A 24,498-nucleotide genomic window follows, 5' to 3' on the forward strand; every position below is an offset into this window, starting at 1 on the left:
TTTCCTCCCTTTAACAAGCGGGTATGTTCAAAGTCTGCCACAGGCCAACAGTCGAGCAGCTGACCTAGGACGGGCCTCAGCATGGGCTGCGTTCTGCAGACCTCCCCATTAGCTTGATGTCAGGGTCGCATGGGTGCTGTGGAGTGTTAGCATGAACAGTCAGGGTTAGGTGTGGATTTAGGGATTTAGAGATGGAAGAGTTTGAATTCATAGAAGCAAGCAAGATCTTAGTAGTTGCTTTCTAGGGTTGGAATAAATGAAGAAAGGAAATAACCTCTCAACAAGAAAGTAAAAACAAAAAGCCGGGTGGTGGTGGCGCACGCCTTTAATCCCAGCACTCGGAAGGCAGAGGCAGGCAGATTTCTGAGTTCGAGGACAGCCTGGTCTACAAAGTGAGTTCCAGGACAGCCAGGGCTACACAGAGAAACCCTGTCTCGAAAAAAAAAAAGTAAAAAAATAATCTGAGTGAGTCCAAGGAGACGCGGGTGCCTTACACTGTCGCTCAGAGGAGACAAAGAACCAAGTGTGCTCTGCTCATGAGGCCAGGAGACTGACTTAACTTAGGTACTTCACGATAGTTCTAGACGGCAGCATTTAACTAGCATTGATTAGCAATGCCTGCATTTTAAACTATTACTTTTGGAACTTGTCCTGTACACACACATACACAGCATCAATTTATGGCTGAGGAGTACTAAGACCATCAGACCATCAAAGGTATGTGTTTTGAGCTAGATGAACAAAGTAGAGTCCCTTTCTACAGTGATGATGACTGGAGCCAAGAAGGGAGAATGGAAGTCCACAGGAAGACTCACAGACAGTTCTTGGGTTTGATTTTTAGATTGAACAAATTGTATGGCAGTCATTGCCGTCCAGAGAGGGGCTGCAGGCTCAAAGTTTTTGTTCATAGCTCGAGTCACACCAGGGATGCTCAGGAAGCCTAGGATAGGGTGGATCTGCAAGGTGGTAGCTCCCAGAAGGAGCCAGATTGGAGCTAGTGAAGGCAATGTGATGGGAGAGAAGAGAGGGGGAAGAGCTGAAAGTTTATGCGGGATAAATACCAGGGGCAGATGTGTTCAGGCTTGCAGCCTGCAGTTAGCAGTGTACACACACACACACACACACACACACACACACACACACACACACACACTAGAAGGGAGAGGGCCAGGCAGCCAGCTGGCCTGGGCTGAGAAGGGAAGTTGATCAGGTGACTGTGGTTTTCCATGGTGCATTACTGGTGGGTGAGAGCTGGTGGCACAGGCAGACAGGAGCCAGTCAGGCATCCAGTGGGGGTCTGTGCCCACTGTGCTGGCAGCAGGATGCTTGGTGGCAGGAGAAAGTTCCAGGAGCAGCTATGGAAACTTTTATAGCAGCTCAGCATGGCTGAGACGGTCTAAGCCAAGGGTCATTTTTTTCTAATACTCATTTTTATTCTATTTTTTAAAGGTTATCAGTGACAGGCTAGAATTTTTAACAGAAACCAGAACAGATCTGTGCCTTTAACAGCAGCTCAAGGAACTCCAGAGTGTGTTTGATGAGTGCATGATCCAAGACGAAGGAGTGAGTGAGGATTCAGGGGAGACAATCAGAGCAGAGCCACGGGAAAGGACTCCCTCGGTATCTAAGGCACCTCTAAGAGAGGGCTCCTAGATGGAAACAACCATGATTCTTCTGTGTCAGAGGAGGGGGAAAGGTGAGAAAATACATGTATAGACTGAGGGAGAGGAGAAATGAGACAGGCCTCTGTACCAGTTCAGCCCTGGCTTCTTGGGCCCCTTCAACAAATACGCTTTGATTATATTTAAAACTTCAAGTATGGTGAGTGACGCTCTCGCTACAGCCATTCTCCGAGTGCCTGCCAGCATTCTATGAATAGTAGATGAATTCAGAGACATCTTGGCTTGGGTACCACTCAACTGTCAGATGAAATTTAGAGGCTTCTCAGCTTGTCTACACAACTGCCTGTAAGAGAAGGGGGGAGCTGGTCCAACAGAAGAAAAGACGGACAGCAGGTTTCCCACACCAACCAGGCTTTCAGTAAGAAAGTGGCTGAAATTTCTTTGCTGGCAAAAGCAATATGAGGCTTGTGTCTTAAAGGAGAAAAATCACACTAGTACCCCAGGGATAAGGTGCAGTCGGAGGAGAGGTGATAAATCATAACCTGGCCAGCCAGATAAGAGCGGGCTTAAAATCAGCTTAAAGTAACCGATCCTAGCAGGATCTTTCGGTTGAAATAGAATTTCGGGTCTTTGAAGTCAGTTTCAGTTGAATCATGAGACATGATTTTAGTGACTAGGGGGAAAAGTCACAATGTTGCTCTCCTGGAAGGAAGTAATGGCTGTGGACATGAAGGGCTGGGGCTGAGAAGTGGGCCTCAGTCCCACATTCCTTGCCTACCCGTTTAAGAGCAGCGTGTGGCATTTTAGAAGTGCAGTAGCGTTTAGCTTACAAATGAGTGTGTAAAGTCCCGCCTCTCCAAGACCGGTGGACATGAGGACCCAGAGTGTGTGAAGTCCCCCTCTCTTCTTTGAGACTGATAGACATGAGGACCCAGGCTTCGGGTTTTGTGACGTGGCTTCTCATATTTATTTCACCCCTAGACATCTTTATGACTAAAAGTTCGGGGTGAGGTATGAGCTGAGTTTGAAGAAATTGTATTCTCTCCTTTTTATGTTTCTATATTTGTTTAATATTTAAAGCATTTGTTGACCTTTCTTTTTAAAAATAAAACTTAAAGAAAGGTGAAGAAGAAAAGAAAGGTAGAGCTTGCCTCCACAAGACCTACACAAGGTCAAACAAGTCAGTCATTCGTGGGTGGATGTGGGAGTGGCTCACGGGGCACACACAACCCCCAACCGAGGAGCAGTTGACAGCTGCAGCTCCTGGGGAAGGTAGGGTTGGTGTTCTTTGAGGTTGGTGACTCTGGTAGGTGGACTACGCCTTACACCAATGCATATGTGGGCATCAGTAACTGGACTCCAGCTTAAGGAAAAAATAGGGCAGGAAGTTGGGATTTGGGGCAGGGATATGGAGAGGAACCCAGGAGGGGCTGGAGTGATGAATAGGGAGGAGATATAATCAAACCACATTATAGATGTGCACAAAAATTCTAAAATAACAAATGCGAAATACCGTAGTTTTAAAAGAAAAGGAGCTACGCTTTCGTTCTGTGCTTTTGTCTGTTTTTATTTTGAACTGTGCATATATAAAACTATAAAACTTATTTTTAAATTTGTTAGTAAGTAGTTTCAAGTTTAAGGACAACAACAACAATAAGACTCACCGCTCTGTCTGTCACTAGAGCTAAGTTATACACCGGTGTTGAAAACAAACCAGCAGAGGGAAGGTTACACAACCCTAGAAGGATGAATTAGACGGTATGGCTTTATGGTATCGCTAATAGAAAATTTTATTAAACACGTTGTAAGTTTTCTAAGCCTGAAATGCATACCACTGAGCAGTGCATATCTGCTCGAGTTGATGTGTTTCACTGAAACCAGTAACCTCACTTATGCCTGGCCCATGTCATTAGAACAGCGCATGAAAGGCCATGTAAAAGCAAGAGAAAACAGATGTCTGTTGGCTTTACGGGGGTAGTAGTCTATGCATGAGCACATACAGAACAAATTTACAAAAAAGGAACTTATGGACACTCCTGGGAAGCATGTGGAGCTAGGTGACATAAGATCTCTTCTTTTTACTTTATCCATTTGGATTTTCTTTTTTTTAAAAAAAAATCATGTAATTTACATTGCTTATCTTCCAGGCGCAGAATTCACAATCTGAATACAAACACCTTGGAAATTGATTTTCATGGCCTTATGTGCATCCGTGTCAGGGCCCATGTGTTCCTCCCACACACAGCTTCTGAGCCAGTCTCTGTTTTCAGGCGAGGACCTTAGCGGTGTATTTAGTGAGGAATTCTTCATGTTCATGTAAATGGTTTTGATTGAAGGCCATGTTTGTCAGTGCCTCCAGGCAGACACACAGGGAACACCAGTACATAAATGTTTAATGTCCCATCCTGAGGATTTTGCAACTCATAAGCAAATGTGTCTTCTAGTTCACAGCAGAAAGCAGAACCTGGTTTAGTGGAATCTACTGAACGGGAAAGGCTGTTAGAACACTTAAGATTCTTATGAAATACAGTCTCTTGGCAGTTTTGACATCTTACCAAGGAAAGGAAGACCCTGTAATATTGGTGGCAACTTTTAGACTTGCTCCAGAGAGGCCTCCTTTTAATCCATACATGAAGTGCTAAGAACAGCTTTTTAAATTTTCCTTCACTCATATGCTGAGCTTTGGACTAACTAGGATAAGCCCCTGTCCCCTGTTCTTAGGGTGACTGAGCAGTGGCAGCCAGCTCTGTCCCTCTGTCTCAGGGTAAGTGCTTTGTTTGTGCAGTGCTGGGTATGAGTCACGGACTCTGACTCAGGGAGCCCAGCAAGCAGAGAGTTCCTTTGATTTAAAGGTTTGATTCCTTCAAAAATAGCAAACAAGAACGATTTGCTGTAAAAAAAAAAGAATAATTTTCAAGTGGATCCGAGATAGCAAATCCAAGCAATTCTTTTTCAAGAATAAAAAATTGAGCTTTCTCATGATATTTAAAATTGTTAGACTAACTGACATAAAGTTGCAGAAAACAAAATGAATAAGACCAAGGAATCTAGTCTGTAGCATTATAGCTACAGTATTGTGCATTTGTATGCACCCATCTCGGGCTGAAGAGATAGCTCAATTGTTAACTGTTTGCCTGTCAAGCATGAGGGAGGACCTAAGTTCAAGTCCCAGAACCCACAAAAAATACCAAGGGTAGTGATGTGTGCTAGTAATCTCAGTGCCAGGGAGGGGAAAACAGGAGGCTCACTCTAGCTGGCTAAGCAGCCCACCCAGCCTGACTGGTGAAGAGCAGCAATGAGAGACTGTCTCAGGAGGTAGGCGGATCTTTGAAGATGACAGCTAAGGTTGTCTTCTGGCCTCTATGTGCATGTTGGTCTGTACATATACACACACAGGTCATGTGGGGACAAGGTAGTGGGCCTGGAGACCTCATTAACTGTTGGTTGCATGATAAAATGAAACATCTCTTTTTAAAAGAAAAAAATATGATTATTTACAGTAATTTCTCTGTTCAACAACAAGGAAGGATATGCAATTGATTAAGCAAAGATAATGAGGTTGACAGGGTTCTGGGCCTCTGTTCCGTGAACGCGACACAGAGCCTGGTGTTTTTCCTGTGCATCATGAGAATGTTTGGTTTCTTCAGGTGGGCAGGTCAACAGAAAGCCCCATTGACTTCGTGGTCACAGACACGGTTTCCGGCGGTCAGAACGAAGATGCCCAGATCACACAGAGCACCATCTCTAGGTTCGCATGCAGGATTGTGTGTGACAGGAACGAGCCATACACAGCACGCATATTCGCGGCAGGATTCGATTCTTCCAAAAATATCTTTCTTGGAGTAAGTACTGTGACTGTGTTCTGGTTTCAGGCTCACACACACTAATAGAGTTATTTCATTTCGGAGAGGAGGTTGCTTTTTATGGTGGCTGCAGTTAGATTTTTTTTTTTTCGAAGTTTCAGTTTTCAGGACAGCTCGAGAAAACAGTGGTAAACACTTGAGACTAATTTGAAGCCTGGCTGCATGCACCCGGCCATCAGGAGAGAAAAGCAGGAGGGTTATAAGTTCAAGGCCAGCCTGTACTGCACAGAGAGATGCTGTCTCAGTAAAAAGAAAATCTGTAGATTACTTGGTTATTGTCATATTTGCTGTATCAGTTGTAATGTATGCAGCAATTATTTCAAAGGAGTATGTGTTAGCATTATGTATAACACATTTATGGTAAATTTGAGAGGTCTATTTCAAAGGTAAAAATAAGTGGCCAAATTTAACTCTTTAGAGCTCAAAGGGAATTGTTAGTGAACTAAGTGTTCACTGAAAGGTGAGTGTTTGCGATACCCCACCTGTCTGTGGTATGTCGTAACAAAGACCAAGCCCTTCCCTCATGGGATATCTTGGTAAACACACCCCAAAAGCTTTAGTGACTATCCTATCTTGATACAGATACCTTTTTTTTTCTTGGTGTTTTCAAGACAGGGTTTCTCTGTGTTGCCCTGGCTGTCCTGGAACTCACTTTGTAGACCAGGCTGGCCTCGAACTCAGAAATCTGCCTGCCTCTGCCTCCCGAGTGCTGGGATTAAAGGTGTGCGCCACCACGCCCAGCTCAGATACCTCTTGAATCAGAATATTGTTGCAGAGAATAATTGTCCCTTGTGACCTAAAAGATGATGAAATATATTGTCCCACATGACAGGAAGTGCCATGGAAGGCCAGTCCAGCACAAGTTGATGCAGTGGTCCTGTGACATTTGGGGCCAGGTTCTCTCTGGCTTGCCCAGTGTCTCTGCTGGCACACCAGCCACTTGGGGCTTGAGCGGAGAGGGAAGCCTGCTTCTGAATGTGCCACCCTCTCCTGAGCTTTCTGGACATCTGTGGTGTGGAGCTCTAGGAAACTTGGGACTGCTCTCTCGCCTTTGTACTAAGCAGGGCTTTGATCTTCCCTGCCCTGCCTCATGGACAAAACGTGAGCTCTGTCACCAGGAAGGAGGAGGGGTCAAAGCAGCACTGCAGCCTGAGCAGTTTGTCCCATCACTGTCCCCCTTGGAGACAGGCACAGCTGCTTGTGTGGAAACACACTGACTCCTAAATGATTGGCTTAATTTTTTGTTTTAATTTTGAACCTTTAATGAAAGGTACTGTTCCGAATATTCTGTTTCCTTCTGTATCCAGGTAGCGAGTGCATGGAAAAAAAAACAAACAGTTGTAGGTGCTTGGGTAAGAGCAGGCAGAAGTGAAGCCAAGAAAAGGAAGTGAAGGCTGAGATTCCAAGCTTGACACAGGGGAGGGGAATCTGTCAGTAAGGAGGTCAGGTACCAGGGATGTCTAACCTCCTGAGGAGGGTGTAATGAGTAGCCAGAGATCAGCCTTTCTACTTCAAACAGCTTACCACCTCTCCTGGTGTCAGACCAGCACATCATCCTCTAGTTATCAGCATTTAATAGAAGCCAAAATCCCTCACCTCTCTTCCACCTTGGCTGTGTACGAAGTTTCTCAATGCAGGGTTTCTCTGTGTAGCCCTGGCTATCCTGGAACTCACTCTGTAGACCAGGCTGGCCTCCAACTCAGAGAACCATCTGCTTCTGCCTTCCAAGTGCTGAGATTAAAGGCATGCACCACCATGCCCGGCTAGCTTTCCCTATATTTTAAGGAGACTCTGGAGTCCCCCCTTTCTGGTGTTCCTTTACCAATCCTTTTCTGGTCTGTGGTATTGTTCTCCAGGAGAAAGCAGCAAAATGGAAAAACCCTGATGGACACATGGATGGACTCACTACCAACGGTGTCCTGGTGATGCACCCGCAAGGAGGCTTCACCGAGGAATCCCAGCCTGGAGTCTGGAGAGAGATCTCTGTCTGTGGGGATGTGTACACCTTGCGAGAGACCAGGTCGGCCCAGCAGAGGGGAAAGCTGGTGAGTAGGCTCTGCTCTGGAAAATTCTCACAGATGTTTCACGATGGCCATTGTCACTTTCCCGCTGATAAAACTCAGAGCCTCTGTGCAGGGTGGAGTGTGCCATTTTCTGATCCAGAAACAATCCCATAAGCTCTGGAGACTTGGAGGGGTGTGGCTGTCCTTTCCTCTTGGCTGGCCATTACCGTGTGCAAGTGTGTTGTTTCTCACTCCTGACCGTCTTGAGAAGACAGTCGTTCATTATGTAGATCATTGCAGAATTCATCTTTCCCCCAAGATACTTTACTCAGTCAGAAGAATCCTGAGCAGTGTGAGGTAGCAAGAGAAATGTTTAAATTAGAAGATCTGGATTTTCTAAAACTGGGAAACAATTAAGCAGGCATTCCCCCAGCCCCTCAGTTTCATAGTTAGAAATTAATTCTGTCCTCGGTGTTGCTCCTGGACAACAGTAGGCTATTCTACTTGATCCTGTATCGCTGTGGTGACCTCTTCTCAGAAGTGTCACCACCAAGCCTTGAAACAAGTGTCTCTGTTTCCCTTTCTGGTTGTCAGTAGTGTCCAAGGTTTCTGATCAGCTTGTAGCTGTGCCACAAGCCCTTAAGAGGCTCACTCACTTCCACTTTGTTGCATAGAAGCTAGAGAGGGAGAACACATGCCATTTTCTAGATTATAGATAAGAAGGCATTTCCCAAACAGCCATAGACGAAGCACACGGTGGCGGGAAAGGATGGCAGGGGGTGAGGCAGCCATAGAGGAAGCACACAGTGGTGGGGGAGGATGGCAGGGGGTGAGGCGTGTTCTGTGGGCCGCAGAGATGAAAGTAGCAACTGGATGCTTCCGGGGTGGAGAAAGGAACAGGGATCTGATGGACAGTTTGCTGTTCTGCACCTGAGGCTTGCTTCTGAGAGTCCTTTGCATTCCCTCTGTTTCACACCATTCAGGGACAGGGAAGGGCCCTTCACCTTACAGCAGTATCCCCTTTTCTCAGTGTCTCTAATGGATACACATGAAAAGTATTTTGTGAGGAAGGTCAGGCCAGCTCTGTTTTATCTGAATACTTTTTGAGAAATTATTAATAGGAAAGGGAATATGAAAACAATTTTCTTATGAAAATGTTTCTGGTGATCCGATAATTTTGCACCAGACTGCCCTAGCTCAGCTGGCTTGTGATGAATGATTACAGTGGCGGAAGTAGATGGGCTGGGTGCAGACACTTCATTAGCATTCCTTACCAAGCCTTCCTTCAGCTCATCCACTGCTCCACGGCGCTCCACAGGAGGCAGAATCCCCTCACCTTATCTATGAAGAGAGGTAGCACAAGAAAATTAAATATTGCCCCGAGTCACGGACTTAGAAGGTGGCCACTACTGAGACCCCAAATCTGGTTAGAATTCCACCCAGTACTGCACCACAGAGGGTTGAGCTGGGCGAACACCTGAGTTGGGCCACACTTGAGCTAGCTGTGTGAATAAAAACATGGACACAGAGCCCGGCACAGTCACCCCTGCCTCTGAATAGTACTTGGGAGGTGGGGGCAGGCAAATTGGGAGTTCTTGGTCAGATGGGGCTACACTGTGAGACCCTGTTTCATAAACCAAGGTGTGGGAAGACAGCTCAGTAACGCTCTTACTGAACATTATTATTTCCCATCCTGGGCAAGGACTTGAACTCAATCCCCTGCAAGAAAAAAAAAAGGTTAAATAAACCATACCCGGCAGGCAAAACTGTCCAGTAAGCATGTTACCAGTTGGGTTTCTTAGCCTCTGTAGTAATTGCAATACAGAACGGGCAGCAGTATGTATGGTAGGCTTTAGCCAGGGTTGCTAAAAAGAAACAGCTCCAAAAATGGGTGGTGGTGGTATGTGTGCATACATGCACACATGTGCACATGGAGACAACAGGACAACCTCTGGTATTGTTCCCCAGGTACTGCCTGACCTTTTTAGACAGGGCTTTGCCCACTGAACTGTCTCCCCAGCCCAGACAAATTTTGAAGTTAGTGCCTATCAGTAACATGTCTCAGATCTAAATAAAATTATAGACATGTTTCTTCCTCAAATCAAGATCACTTTGTCTGGTGCCACAGATATTCCTCAATGCGTGTGTTGTACCCAAACTCTGCCTACAGACCTGTGGACCTGTGCCAACCACCCCGCACCCTTCCAGCCCCATCCACTGGTCAGCTAGATATGAGCTAGCGAAAGATACACTGATCTCTTGGCACCAAGACCTCTCTGGCCAGCCATGCAGCTTGGGCCTATTGCCTGGTACTGTGTGCTCACCTGGAGTTCCCAGCCTGTTCAGTTCCCAAAGGCCCTGTGAGCTCCTTGTCGACTCTGCATGTAGGCTCATCACACCTCTGGTGTGCTGGTCTTGTCACCCTCCTCCTGGCTCTGAGCATCTTTTCCAAATCTGCATTCAGGAAGAATCCTTTCAGAATCTATCTTAACCTGTCTTCCATCAAAGTAGCAGTAACAGTGCTCACCGCATGCCAGACCTCGGTCCAGGAATCCGCTTGTTTTAGTTTATCTGTCACCGTCACCTTCTACAGTCTAAAGAAAGGGAGAGGATGGCACTATGCTCCAGTAACCACACCAGGGTCACATACCTCTAAGGGGCCGAGAACCTCCAGAGCCTACTGTCAGACATTGTGAGTCAGTAGGTCAGAGGGTCAGTGGGTCAGTGGGTCAGTGAGCCAATGCTTCGATTACCTCCCCTGGCTCCCGGCATGCCTGTCCTGCTCAGACTCCTGAAGAGCACATTTCTGTTTTGTTAGTCTTGCTCCCCTCGGGGCTTAGCATACATCTGGCACATGTAGTATGGAGCTGAGTCCTGCTGACTATGCCTGTCAGCTGTTAATCACCCGTGCAAGCACGGGGCACACAGCACACACATCCTAGGAAAACAAAGAAGGCTTCCACTTTGGACCTTAGCTAGGATGTGTCAGATGCTCTCCTGGGGCATCGACTCTGCTAGAGGAAGGAGCATGGGTCTTCCTGGGAGGGCAGCTTTCATCCCTCATAAGGTCTATGGGTATATTACGAGCATAAAAAAGTTAAAAATAAACGTGTAATGTTTATGGGACTCTTAAAGTAACAGCTGCATTAATCCAACTTAAATAGCTCAGCACCTTATGCTGAGTTGCACCCTGGACATTCACGTGTATTGAGGCTGGGGGTTGGGGTAATTCCCATGCCCTTTTTAGTGGGACGTGTTACTTCTGTGTCTTCTGCTTGTCTGCGTACTGAGTGAGGAATGTCGGGGCACCTTTGCCCCCGTAGTTTGTAGGATTTTTCTTTGAAAGATGTATCTATTAAACCTGTTGTAGGTGGAAAGCGAGACCAACATCCTGCAAGACGGCTCCCTCATTGACCTGTGTGGGGCCACTCTCCTCTGGAGAACCGCAGATGGCCTTTTTCACGCTCCTACTCAGAAGCACATTGAAGCCCTCCGGCAGGAGATCAATGCAGCCCGACCCCAGTGCCCCGTGGGCCTTAACACCCTGGCCTTCCCCAGCATCAACCGGAAGGAAGTGGTGGAAGAGAAGCAGCCCTGGGCATACCTGAGCTGCGGCCATGTGCACGGCTACCACAGCTGGGGCCATCGGAGCGACGCGGAAGCCAACGAGAGGGAGTGTCCCATGTGCAGGACTGTGGGCCCCTACGTCCCTCTCTGGCTGGGCTGTGAGGCAGGATTTTATGTCGATGCGGGACCCCCAACTCACGCTTTCACCCCCTGCGGGCACGTCTGTTCAGAGAAGTCTGCCAAGTACTGGTCGCAGATCCCACTGCCCCACGGAACACACGCGTTTCACGCCGCCTGTCCGTTCTGCGCCACGCAGCTGGTTGGTGAACAGAACTGCATCAAATTGATTTTCCAAGGTCCAGTGGACTGACACCCTGGACAGCCATCTACACGGCATTAACACGTTACTGTGAAGATTCTGCCACTAACTGTAGATTCTACCTTTTTGTAATGCTGTTTGTTAAGGGGAAGGCGGACTGGGTTGGGAAACGGGGGCTGGTGACGAAATGCCGCAGGCGCTGACAGATACCACTGTGTTTTGCATGCTCAGAACAGCAGCATCGTCACTGAGGTCTGCCTGATTAAACTTTAATACCTGTGTAATAATTGGATCTCAACTGCCATGCTTTTCTTTTTAACTTTAGGTTTTTAACCAGATTTTTTCCCCCTTTGTAAACTTGGGTAAGATTTTACAAATGTAGAAGAAATGTACTCAGCAAATGTCTCTTAGAGTGTAGCCTGCAGAGCCATGTGGCACAAGTGCCACACATCCTATGATGTTCAGTGGCTGTGAGTACTTGACAGTGGCTAGAATCTGACCCAATACCTAAGGGCCAGCTCTATCAGCCCTGCCACAAACACCCGTGGACAGGAGGCATAGGCCATGCACTTGTCTTGAAATCTACAGCTTTTTCTCACCTTTTCTTTTTAACTTTGGGTGGAAGAGGGTATCCGTATACTGTTTTATTTTACTTTTAGTGGAATTCACTTACATACTCAGATACTTGGCATGTCAAACAAAGAATTTCCCCATGGTTTTAATCTGCCCTGTTACTTTTGCTTAGTATGCGCTGTCTCTGCTCCTCATCTTACGTGTCAAGAAGTAATTGGTTGGTTGATTGGTTAATTGATTGATTGATTGATTGATGATTGAATTCATGAGCTGAGGGTAATGGACTTGCACTAAGGGGGCTGGTGCTGCTGCAGTTGGCAGCAGTGGGCATGTCCTAGGTACCCTTAACACCAGCATTGTCTGGACACCAGAACACTTACGACCCAAGTGGGATTTAAAGTACACTTTTACTTTTTAAAATCCACTTGCTGGCACTTCACTGTACGGTTTCCTTCTCTTCTCCTTCTTAGGAAAGACAAAATTTTGTAAGCCCAGAAGCACCAAGCGACAGTGAGATTGCCATTTCTGTCCCCTACCTTCCCACCATCTGTCACCTTCCCTTTCAGTTTAAGGAGCCCCATAAGTTGTTTGTTTTGTTTTGTTTTGTTTTCAGTGTTTGCAAATCAGACTAAATCTAAATGTGCTCGTGAGATACACGGAGCACTGAGCAGCGTGTCTGCCGAAATCATTTGAAATTCCTGATTTTGAGAGACCAAGTGAGTGTTTACTGAGGAATAATTAAATCAGGATTTCATGTGAGCTGCAATGACCCTCTCTTTCAGTTTCGTCTTGCATTGATTAATGATGCCTGAATACTCGTTTTCCATGCTTGGTGCCAGGAGTATCTGTGGCTCCCAGAGTGTCAGCATGGAGAGACACTGTTGAGCTTGGCTGCGTTCCACCCCATTCCCAAGGAGGAAGTCACCAGTTAAGTCAGCGGCTGCTCAGGTGGACCGTCAGCAGGTTTGAGCTGCCTGTTTGAGCATTTGTAAATATAGATAATTTATATGATTATGACATGTCCATACTTGAATTGGTTTTTCCATATCTTGCCTATTAGCGGATATTATTTTGCCTATTTTCACAAATTAAGCCTATGTGAGTACTTTTTCCTGAAAGCCACACGGTGATATTAATTACTCTGCAGTGCTGCTGCTCGGTTTGACTCCATGCGCTGTCATTTTAAAAAGAGCTTTACTTTCCCGTGGAGACTGTTCTGTATTAAGAGAGGGTTTTTTTTGTTTTAATTATATTTATGATGTGAAAATCCAACAGCAGTCTTTTTACTGATAGTTCCCTGTGTTCTACATAGATTACCTGCAGACAAAAAAGAAAGAAAGAAAGAAAGAAAGAAAGAAAGACACAGAGAGAGAGAGAGAGAGAGAGAGAGAGAGAGAGAGAGAGAGAGAACTTTCTAGAGAAACCTATAGAGTGTCATCTGGTGCAGCCAGAATTTCCATCCCTGTTTTTCAGAGGAGGATAAAGGATACACTCACCCTCCCTCCCCTCCCCCCTCCTTATATGGAGATAGATAGTCTGAGGATTCTTGATGTCCTGGGATTGTCTTCTAAGATAAAGGGTCTTACACCCAGAAAGATTAAATTACACCTATCCAAAAAAAAGTTTTGTTTTTCAAGGAAGTTCACGCTGACACCAGACTTCTCTGTGTAAATCTGAGTAGTCCCAAATAAGGCAAGCACCTCCCCCCCCCCCACCGTCAGAGGTCATAACATTGCAAACTCAGCTCAAGGGCAAGTTGAAACTGATAAACCACAGGCTCTTCAATGGCGGTAAAGCCACCTGTAGCTTTTCCTTCAGTTTCCAGGTGAAGTCCTGTCCCCCCCTCACCCCAACCCCCTGCCAGAGGAAGAAAGAGGTGTCAGCCTGCAAAGGCAGCCAAGCTGACTTGGACAATTTCTGTTAAAACCACTTTCTCCTGAGGAAAGGTTTTCAAGTTAGATAACAGTTACACTTTTGAGAATCTAGGACTGTTGTTCATCCAAGTAGAAGGATGCAGTTGAGAGAAAAGGGAGCTGCTTCAAGGTCAACTCTGTGTGTTCAGCTTTGGCGGCCGTCACATGAAAGAGGAATCCCAACCCCCACCTCCACCCCCACCCCCACACTTGTACATAGGGAAATCACCAGCCCCTCATCCTGCTCTCAGCCTGACCAGTCGCCTTTCCAATAGGCTTCCAGAAGTCACACCCTAGTGACACGCCTCCATAGATATTTTTTTTCAGTTGTTTGTGTCATTTTCTTACAAAAAAAAATCAGAGTGAATGGGATATATAGCTCTGAGTATTTTTCTAATGTTTTTTATTATTAATAATAATAAACGGTGCTGCTGGGTCATGCACACTGCGGCTCTCAACATTTCTTCGATTTCTTTCAGCTTTTGCAAAAAGGGCTACAGTTCACACTGCAGAACAAGAACTAAGCTTTCTGGGTCTTCTCCTGCCCCCCTCCCCCCCCGTACTTTTGTGGCCCGAAAGAATTAAAATCATTTAATATAAATAGCATATTTATATCATTCCTCAATAGTTAATTATAGGGTTTGGTACCTTTGTGCCTCAGGGAAGCCACGTGATCTAACTGGTTATAGACTTTCAGGGTTAGGGCGTAGAGAAAGGAGAAAGCCATTGGAAACATGACGGACTCCATTAAGGAGACAAGCTAATCTAGGTGCAGAAGAATGCCAGGACTAGCATAAATGTGATTGTAGTAGAACTTGTTTCCCAGTGCTAGTAGGGAAATCGTTTTAAGTTATTACCTATCCTGTATTCGGAGAGTCGAGAACTCTCCTAAAGCAGCCAGGCCCCCTGTATGTGTACTATCAGTTGTTCCATGATCTCGCTCCTGCTTTCCTTCTTCAGAACCGTTCTTTTCTTGAGGTGGGCACCAGAGGTGGGCACCAGAGGCGGGCATTCATGGCACTCTCGGTCCTGACGTCATGCAGCCTTGCCTCTCACGGTGGGAATTCAGACAGACAAGCCCCAGGCCCTTGATTTCACCAGATGTGATTCTGTTCCGGAGCTGCCAATCCCCTGATCCCAGAGCCCTGCCTTTGGACTGAAGGTCTGAGGCTCCTGCGGTGGTGAGAATAGCTCACAGCTCCAGCTGTTGCTTTGTAACCCAAGGCCAATGAGATCACTTCAGAACATTTGTAAAGCAAGCTAAACATCTCTGAAGCAGGAAGAGTTCTGTCACTACTTTTCAGTAACACGTCCTCAAAAATACCTGCCCTCACGACTCCCTAGTGGGCAGTAGGGGAAAACGAATATATTTTCCAGATCTGCTTAACTTTCTAAACAAAAATGAACATGCTGAAAAGGATGCTCTGCCTTTTTAAGATGAGATCACAGGTTGCTTCTCTGTGTTAAATAATCTAGAAGTCAGGGGGCTAGTCGTATTTACCATGTATAGTGTTATGAGCAGTTAAATTTTATGGCTATATTTGTAAAATCTGTTCTTTTATATTTCGTGTCAAATTGAAAACTTTATTTCTTCACTGTTGTACCTGTGGAAATACAAGCCATTTTACAGGGAAAAAAAATCTTCAAAAGCTATTAAACGAATCTCACCATGTTTGTAAGTTGTCTTTAGACTCTTGTTATCTGTCACCGGCTTTACGGGGACGCTCGGTAGGACATGGATGCAAACCTAGACTTTATTTATACATTTCTGCAGCTTCCACGTGAATCCCTAACAGACAGGATTATTGTTTCGTTATCCTCTGCACACTGCATCTTTACATCTGTGTTCTGAAATCTCCCAAATTTTTTATTAAAGAAACTTCATTTTATTAAGGAAACTCTATTGGTGCTTTTTTTTTTTTAATATCTCTCGTGACATTTTATCACTCTCAAATAAACCTAATTCATATAGGAGAATTTAACCTGGCTTGTAGAATTAATGGATTCTCTTCATGATTGTTATAATTGTGTCACTACTTTTGTGATAGCCTTACCTCCCTTTTAATAGCAAAAGAGAGGTGTGTGAGCCTTCAAGCCTCAGATTAGCATGACTGTCCTAAGATAATATTTGCATTTGTGATAGTTTTTTTCTATTCAAATTGATATTCAAAGGTGATAACTGTTGTTGAGGGAAATGGAATTTTCATTTTAAAACAAAGAATGCAAACATAGCCTTTTATACAAGGAGCATATGTTCTATTTTTATCAAATTTGAGATGTCATGAATAGTAAAATGTGTTTCTATAGTTAAACAGCTAGTTATACTTGTATATACCCCATTCATCAAGTGTGCTGGAATTCATTCAGTGTCAGTGTGAGGAGGGAGGTGTTTTCAACATATAGATCAAGGACCACTGGGTATCTTCATGCAGAAGAATGAAATTAAGACCTATACCTCAGTGGGGTCTTAATAATTAAAAAAAAAACAAAACTCAGTGGATCAAAGAGCAGAAGTGTGGAGCTCTTAGAGAACAGCTTCAACCCTGGTGACCTTAAGTTAGTCAGCCATTTCCTAACGAGTACAGCCAAAAAAAAAAAGCACAAGAAACGGATAATGAACAAGTTGGATTTCATCAAACTTAAAAACTCCCATGTACAAAATGAATCTGTCATCAGTAAGAAGACTACGCACAAAACGGAAGTAATATATGGTGGCCATGGGTTTCACAAGGAAACTGATGAATCAAGCCTGTGTAAGAACTTCAACATGTTGACAAGAACACAAGGCCACTAAAAAAAGATCAAAGTTGTTTTTCCCCCTAGATAGGTAAGTGTTCAATAAACACATAAAAGATGCTGCACATCACTAGCTACTGGGATAACTAAAAAGCCCACCACAGAACTCTGACAAGAGGTTGGAACGCAAGAGTCCTCATCGCCTTTCTGGGATAGGAGAACATTGCTGTTGCTTTGGGACAGGCAGTTTGCAGCTCCTTGGAACATCCTGCGTGTCGTAACTATGTGGACTGGCAATCTGCTCCTAGATACATGTACAAAGAACCGGAAACACAAAGAAGCATGAATGAATGCCCCTTACACCTTTAGCCTGGGAGGTGATAGGCTTCTGTATGAAGTTGCCACACATATGAAGTTGCCATATTCATTTGATCTGTCCCCATCTGCTCTCCCGGCTTTCAGACCTCTGTCTCAGCTATGTGCCCTGTCACTATTCATGTCCTCCTCCCATTTTACTGCCTTCCCCACCTCCTCCCGCAGAGCTGCCCTTAGTCTCCTGGACCTCTTTCTAGTTTCCTGACGTTCATCACCGTCTTCTCCCACCTGAAGATACACATTTAACAAAGGCCAGGATCTGCATGCAAGAGAGAACAGGTGCTATTTGTCTCTCAGAGCCTGGCCCCATCCCACTTAAAATAATGGTTTCCAGTTCCACCCACTTCTGTGCAAATCCTGTTTTTTCCCACAACTGAGTGCAATTCCGTTGTATGTACGTGCGGCATTTCCAGTATCCATTCATCTGTTTGTGGACATCTATGAATGTCTACAGCTGATTCCATGCCATTTCTACTGCGCAGAGCCATGTGGCTGTGTCAGTGCTAGGGTGCCATTACCCATAGTAGGAAGGACTTAAGAGTCACCCAGATGCCCATCACTTAAGAAAAGGATAAAGTGTGTACACATAATTAAAATTTCGGCTGTCAAAAGTGAAGTGCTCTCTTGCATGCGGATCCTGGCCTTCGTTAAATGTGTATCTTCAGGTGGGAGAAGACGGAGAGATGGCTCAGCGGGTAAGAGCACCCGACTGCTCTTCCGAAGGTCCAGAGTTCAAATCCCAGCAACCACATGGTGGCTCACAACCATCCGTAACGAGATCTGGCGCCCTCTTCTGGAGTGTCTGAAGACAGCTACAGTGTACTTACTATCAATAAATAAATCTTTTTAAAAAAAAAAGTGAAGTGCTGATACATCCTCCAACACAAACGAACCTTGAAAATACATTAAAGATAAGAAACCAGACACTAAAGTCCACAGAGGCAAATTCATGGTCACTGGTGATTAAGGAAAAGTAAAGAATGGTAATGAATAGGTATTAGGTTTGGGGAGGTAAAAATGTTCTAAAATTACTGGTGTTTGGTCAACTGTGATTATACAGGGGGGAAAAAGACTGAATTGTATACTTGACAGATAACAACTACATGAATTTTATCTCAAAACTTATTTTTAAAAATGATACACTGTAGAATCAGGTAAAGGCACTTGTCACCAAGCCTGACTACCTGAATTCCATCTGCACGCACATGCACACCATACACACGCATACACAGAGAGAGGGGGGGGAGAGAGGGAGAGGCAGAGAGAGAGAGCGAGAGAGCGCTATTCTACTTCTTCCCTGTCTGAACATCATCCAGTTGAACTCGCCTCACCCTATATTTGAAGTCTTTGGGCAGGAGCTACATGAAACCATGTATCTTTTGTTTATCCAATTGCTGACTGGGGCTCCTAAGAGTTCTCTGATGAAAGCTATGTTCCTCAAGCCTTGGCAGATATACCCTGTGGTGGTTTAAGTGCGAGTGGCCCCCATAGGAGCACACATTTGCATGTGTGGATGCCAGTTAGTCAACTGTTTGGGAAGGACAGGGAGGTGTGGCCCTGTTGGAGGAAGCATGTCACTGGGCGGGGCTTTGAGGTTTCTATACTAGACCCAGTCTGTGTCTGTCTGTGTCTCTGTGTCTGTCTGTGTCTGTGTCTGTCTCTCTCTCTCTGTCTCTCTCTCTGTCTCTCTGTCTCTCTCTGTCTCTCTCTCGCGCTCTCTCTCTGTGTGTGTGTGTGTGTGTGTGTGTGTGTGTGTGTGTGTGTACTTGATGCCTGTCTGCCTATGAATTCAGGTTATAAAGCTCTCAGCTATTGCTCCAGCACCACGCCGGGCAGCTTTCTGCCGTGGTAAACACTGACTAGCCCTCTAAAACTGTTAAGCAAGTTAAAAACTAAGCAAGTCCTCAAATGCTTCATTTTTATAAGAGCGTCTCTATACACCAATAGTTACCTTTGGTTTTCTTTCTTTTAATATACATATACTGTACACATTAAACCCTATTGACTCTGCTGTGAAGGCTTAGTAGAGGTTTCTTAAATGCATTTTAGCAGGGCCTATAGAATCTCTTACCCAGGTTAGAATTGGCATGGGTAAGGACGTGTGTTCACTTCACAAGAGGCTGTATGTGTGAGCAGAGATGGACACTTGAGCAGTCAGCACATCTAGTCCTTTGGGCATAAAGCAGCAGGAGATGCAACTGTGAGGACTCCAGCTCCCAACATCTGACAGTGGAGCAAAACCTGGTTCTCCTAGGCTTCCAGAGCTCACCTTTCACAACTTTCTCACCATCTACAGCTCTCTTCTACCTGCTGCCTTGTTCTCCATTCCTTAGAGGACTTGGTGATAGAGCAGGGCTGAAGGTCAGAAAAACACAGAGAATGGATTACCCCCAAATCAAAGCCAAACAGGGCTGCAAGCTCATGAGGGCTGCCTGACAGGCTTCCTCTTCCTCTTCCTCATCTTCAAAATGGTTTGAAGGCATTTTGATCTAGACCTTGAGGAAAACAAAGTGTGTATTGATTTCTTTTAAGAAAAGAAACTAGAAAGTGTCTCTATCTTACCTCCTCATCAAGATCCTGCAAACTACTGTCACCCATTAGTGCTGAAAGGGGCGGCTAGAAACTGCTGCATCTTCTCCAGGTTACCCTTGTTTAAGAAGCAGCCTCTCTGAGTGTCTCACCGCTGTGTTTCACAGGCACCCTCTCCCTCCTGCAGCAGGAGACAAAACCACCTTCCTAGAATGGTTGGCATTTCAGGGAAGACATGCACGTCACACACACTGGGTGTGCTCTGTTGCTACTCCTATAATCCCAGAATTGCTCCCTTGCTCTACTGTCCTCATGTCTGCGAACTGTTGTCCCCATTGTCCCCATCCCCACCATGTCACTGCCCATCCCCAAAGCCACATCTCAGGCAGGTGCAAGGGACAGGCACTGAACCCCATAAACTCAAGGACCTAAATAGCCGCTGTTGCAGTTTTGGGGTTCTGCAGGTAGTCAAGAAACTAAGTGCAAACCCGGGGCTTGACAATGCGGGGCGGGGTGGGGGGTGTGTGAAACAGAGGGTGGAGATCTTCAGGAGCTGTCGATGGGAAATGCAAACCCAGTGGCCCTATCCCAGGAAGCATGGCAGGACATCCTGCTTTTCACGCCAGGCAAGCCCTGAGCTGTAGGCCTGCTCTTTCTCACCCTGTAATATTTGGTTTCCCTCAATATATTTATCTTAGATCATATGCTGCAGTTTACTCTGGGATTTAATTGGATTCATCAGCAGATTAATAACATCATTCACTAGACTTAGGAAAAGATAGGTATTTCTGGAGGTTGCGCTAATTTATGCTAGAGCTTGGGAGTCACAGTCCTTCCAAAGTGTCCTTTCTTAGGTCTGGAGGACAGCGGTACTCCAATTCTATACAAAGGGTAACTAGGCCTCTTCTTTACCTTGGAAAGCTAAAATGGTACCTTGGGAAAGCCAGATATAGAGAGGAGAGGGGACATTATGCCTTGTTCCCCTGTCACTGTTGTTATTATGAGGGGCTTCACAGTAAGAAAGAACTGGCTTGCAGTTGTTGGCTCAGTCACTAACAGCACAAACGCCGGCCAGTTTGCCTACGTTCAAGTCTCAACTCATTCACTCATAACCCATGGCCTTGCCTAGTGTACTTCTCACATTCATCTGCTACATGCAAAGTGCTTGAGCCTAGCATGTAGGAAGCACTCAGATGTTATGTTATATTTCTCTTCATTAATAATCACCTATAACCATGAGAAATCCATAAAACATCGCTAGGTGGACAGTAAAAATAACTCTAATATTAAAACATCTGTTAGGACTCTGTCACATGGAAGTTTTAAAAGTCCAATTTCTGAACTAGGTTAAGGGGGCATAAAGGGATTTCACAGCTCTTATACCTGGGCAGTAATAGTGTACACTTAGCTTCAAGTACGGCTGGATCCGAGAGTTCCGTTCTCCCTGGATCTCTCTGGACCCGTCTCCCTCCACTTCTTCTCAGGGCTCACATAATCATTTCTTCCATGTTTTACCTAAGAGAAAAAGGGCCACCACCAGCCTCATCTTTATACTCTCCTGGGCTGCTGTTCCGTCCTGAAATGGTCTCCTCTGATGCTTTAGCTGAGAAGTCTCAGGGAGGATGTGGATTGGCTGAACCTATAACAATCAGTATGGGTATAATAGTGTTGTTTAGCCAGAGTCAGGTGTCTTCCCCCTGCAAATGCAGAGGTGAGGCTGAGAGAGTTGAGGAAGGAGATAGGGACACTAAGATCAGCATTAGCAGTTCCTGCTGAGTTCCCCATACCTGGAGAATCAGGTCTCCACTGAGAAGACTGATCCTAATCAGAAGTGGCCTGGAGGATGAGGCTGTGCATTCCTATTGCCCATCTGAAGTAAACTGGGAATGGACTAGATCCGTTAGGAGAGGCCTGAGGTGCATGTTGCAAAAGGAAAGGCTCCATTCGAAAAGTCTAAGCATCAAATTTCTCCTCTCTGATTTCTTTATTAGCCAACAAAACCATATCTTCCAGTATCCCAAACGCCAAAACTTCATTGTAGCCACAAAGGCGGGACCCTGATGCTTCTCCCTAGAGATGACAAGTATGTTACAATTACCTGTCTTGGCAACCTAGAGTGTGCGTGTGTGTGTGTGTGTGTGTGTGTGTGTGTGTTCCTTGGACACCGTGTTGGTTCCATCTTTGAAGAAACTAGATGACACTTGCTACAGGTATGATTTGAGGCATGTGAATGTGTAAACCATGCTTTACCTGCTTATATAACAGCAGGCTAAGAACCCTCACTAACATGCTGAAGACGGCTGTCTCTGTAGATAGACTTTCAACTATAGCCGTACATCAGAGCTGAGTTTCCAAACAACTATCAGGCTGGCCACTCACTGCCAAATGTCAGGCCATGTGTCTGTGTGAGCGGTCTCACAGCATGACACACACCAAAGAAAACAGAAGATGCTAGGCTGCTCCTTCCAAGTTCTCCAGGTCCCCTCCTGCGCGATTTACCCAGAGCTACTCTGCTAGAATGCAGGAGTAAATGGAGAGCACGATGCAGACCTTTTCAGTTTAGGTCTCTAGTGTAATCTGTGAAATGAGATCACAGCTGCTGTGCTGTACCAGGTGCAAGGCGTGGTAAGTGCTCTCCAGAGACAGCTGTTCTCATGGGTATTTCCCATCTTTTCTTATAAAATGTGTGTGCTATCAGGATGATAGATAGATAGATAGATAGATAGATAGATAGATAGATAGATAGATAGATAGATAGATAGATAGATAGACAGACAAAGGTCTGTAATGCCAGCATTTTTAAGGCTTAACCAGGAAGACCTCAAGATGGAAGTCAGTCTGGGCTATATATCCAGAATGTATCTTAGAAAATAAAAATGAGGCCAAGTGTTACCTAACCAAACTTACTCAGAGCTTTTTCAGAAACAATCCTTTATATTTATCATGGTTTTTTGGTTTTTTGTTTTGTTTTGTTTTGCATCCTGTTGTTTCCCTGTTTCCTGATGCTTTCCTGTCTTGGAGGCCGTATGGACTTGAAAGTCAACCACTCCTCCAGGGTTATCTAGTTCTTGGCTAGTAAGTTGCCTATGCACACACCTTTTATAAACAATCAGCTCAACCCACAGTGTAAAGCCCTGATGTCCTCTCATTTAAGTCTCCAGAGCCCAGACCGCTGGACAGCACTCCTTTGTCCTAGATCACTCTACAGTCCTTTAGCGCTCCAACCCTACGCATGTGCTCATCCGCTGGCCTCTCTGATCCTTCCCCGGACAAAACAAGGCCTGGGCCTCGCTTCTTCTCCTTCCATCCTCAGGCTGCCTGACCCTAGAACTTCTTCCAGAATGACCTGGTATACCCCTCTTCTTGGGAACTGTGAGTGACATGCTTCTTTCAAAGACAGCAGCCTCTACCTGATCACCATAAATCCCTAGTCTTTTTTCTAAGATAACCCCCATAAGCAATAGGGTTCAGAAATAATATGCAAAAAAACTACTCTAAAAAATGAAGCAGATGGAAAAATATAGAAAAAGGAGAGTCTCTAAATAGCATATGCTAATAAAATTTATTTGGAATTTTCTTTCTCTGGTTCCATCTCCAAACGAAGTTATCAGAACTCACCCAGCTATGTGGAGTCTCTATAGGAAGAACTGTTCATCTGCTACTAGGTCTTGCCATTGTTTTAATAACAATAGAGACAGTATTAACAGTAACAAAATAGTCTCCAAAACAACCTTCAAAAATTAGTTGAGTCTCATCAAAGCATGTTCAAACTTGACCTTACTTATACACTTTTTTTTACAATTTTTTTTCAAGAAACTCTTTAGTGATTTCTCTTGGTTTTAGTGCCAAGTTCTAAAACCCTAAGCTCTTGGGCTTGATGTAACATGTCCGAGTATGAAATTAAGCATCAAAAGAAAATCAGACTTCTAATGGCTCTTTGGAATAAAGAATGAAGCGGAATGGAGAGAGAAGGGCGGGCCCGTGAGTAACTGCTGTGTGCACAGAGGAGAAATTCCCCACCCTACGACAAGATGGAAAGTGTGTTCTGCATAGAGCCTGAGGACTGTAGAGGAGCAGGAAACAATTTATAGGCTGAAAAAGAACTGGATGAAACCATCCATTTTTGGAGAAATCGTTTGTGCCGAAGCAGTGAACACTTTCCAGAGAGCTATTTGAGGGGGCAGATGTTTCTGTAATAGATGGCTGCTTTGCATTTCTACACCTTCCATCTAAGAGCTGCAGAGTGGAACACAAACATTAACTAATAAATTAAGCCGTGTGGCACCTCTGCATGATCGATAGACGCAATAGTCATTTTTATAGGGTAGTGAAGGCAGCACCCTGTTCAAAATTGCTGGAATCATTTGCCCAAGGTCGTGAAGAGGGATAACAGGAAAAGCATTTCAGAGTAGCACTCAAGTTCTTGCTACGCCCACACCACTTGCTTTCTCTCACTGGCCAGATTAGCAACCCAAGTGCATGCTTCCCTCTCTGACACCCATTGAGACACCATGTGTGCTCGGGGTACAGTAACTCACTTTGGGAGGTTATCTCCTGAGCTTGGAATTTATTTGAGAATACTGAGTCTCGAACCAAGGCCTTAATTCCTTCCTGTCTGGGTCACCCAGGAATAAATCTGTTAGCTAATGCTGATCTCTTTTCCAGGATAATGGTAGCCTTTAGATCTAGAGTTGTACATTCATGTTACTTAATCCAATTATGCAAAGGACTTAAAATATTACAGTTACCAAGCAACTCCAACATGTCTGGGTAGGTATTCATGTAATTTTACCTGCTATTTTAATTTCTGCAAATCCCATATAATTGTTGGAAAATAGTGAAATATCTCACTAGAAGATAGTGCCAAGTGCCTTACAGATCTAACTGGTTACCTGGGTTAGTGTGTGTGTGTGTGTGTGTGTGTGTGTGTGTGTGTGTGAGTGTATGTGTATGTGTGTGTATGTATGTGACTGTATGTGTACTGTGGGTGTGTATGTA

General features: G+C 45.0%; 1 protein-coding gene across 1 annotated transcript in view; it reads left to right on the top strand.

Annotated features, from left to right (window-relative positions):
* Peli2 (pellino E3 ubiquitin protein ligase family member 2) overlaps window positions 1-15,758 on the top strand; it is a 140,895-nt gene extending 125,137 nt beyond the window's left edge. The window contains exons 4-6 of the mRNA XM_021181894.2: window positions 5,270-5,464; window positions 7,342-7,530; window positions 10,859-15,758. Coding sequence (XP_021037553.1) covers window positions 5,270-5,464; window positions 7,342-7,530; window positions 10,859-11,425 — 951 coding nt within the window. The 3' untranslated portion in view covers window positions 11,426-15,758. The remainder of the gene's footprint in view (window positions 1-5,269; window positions 5,465-7,341; window positions 7,531-10,858) is intronic.
* Window positions 15,759-24,498: the final 8,740 nt, after the last annotated feature.

This window comes from Mus caroli, chromosome 14 (assembly GCF_900094665.2).
Source record: "Mus caroli chromosome 14, CAROLI_EIJ_v1.1, whole genome shotgun sequence".
NCBI classification, from domain to species: Eukaryota; Metazoa; Chordata; class Mammalia; order Rodentia; family Muridae; genus Mus; species Mus caroli.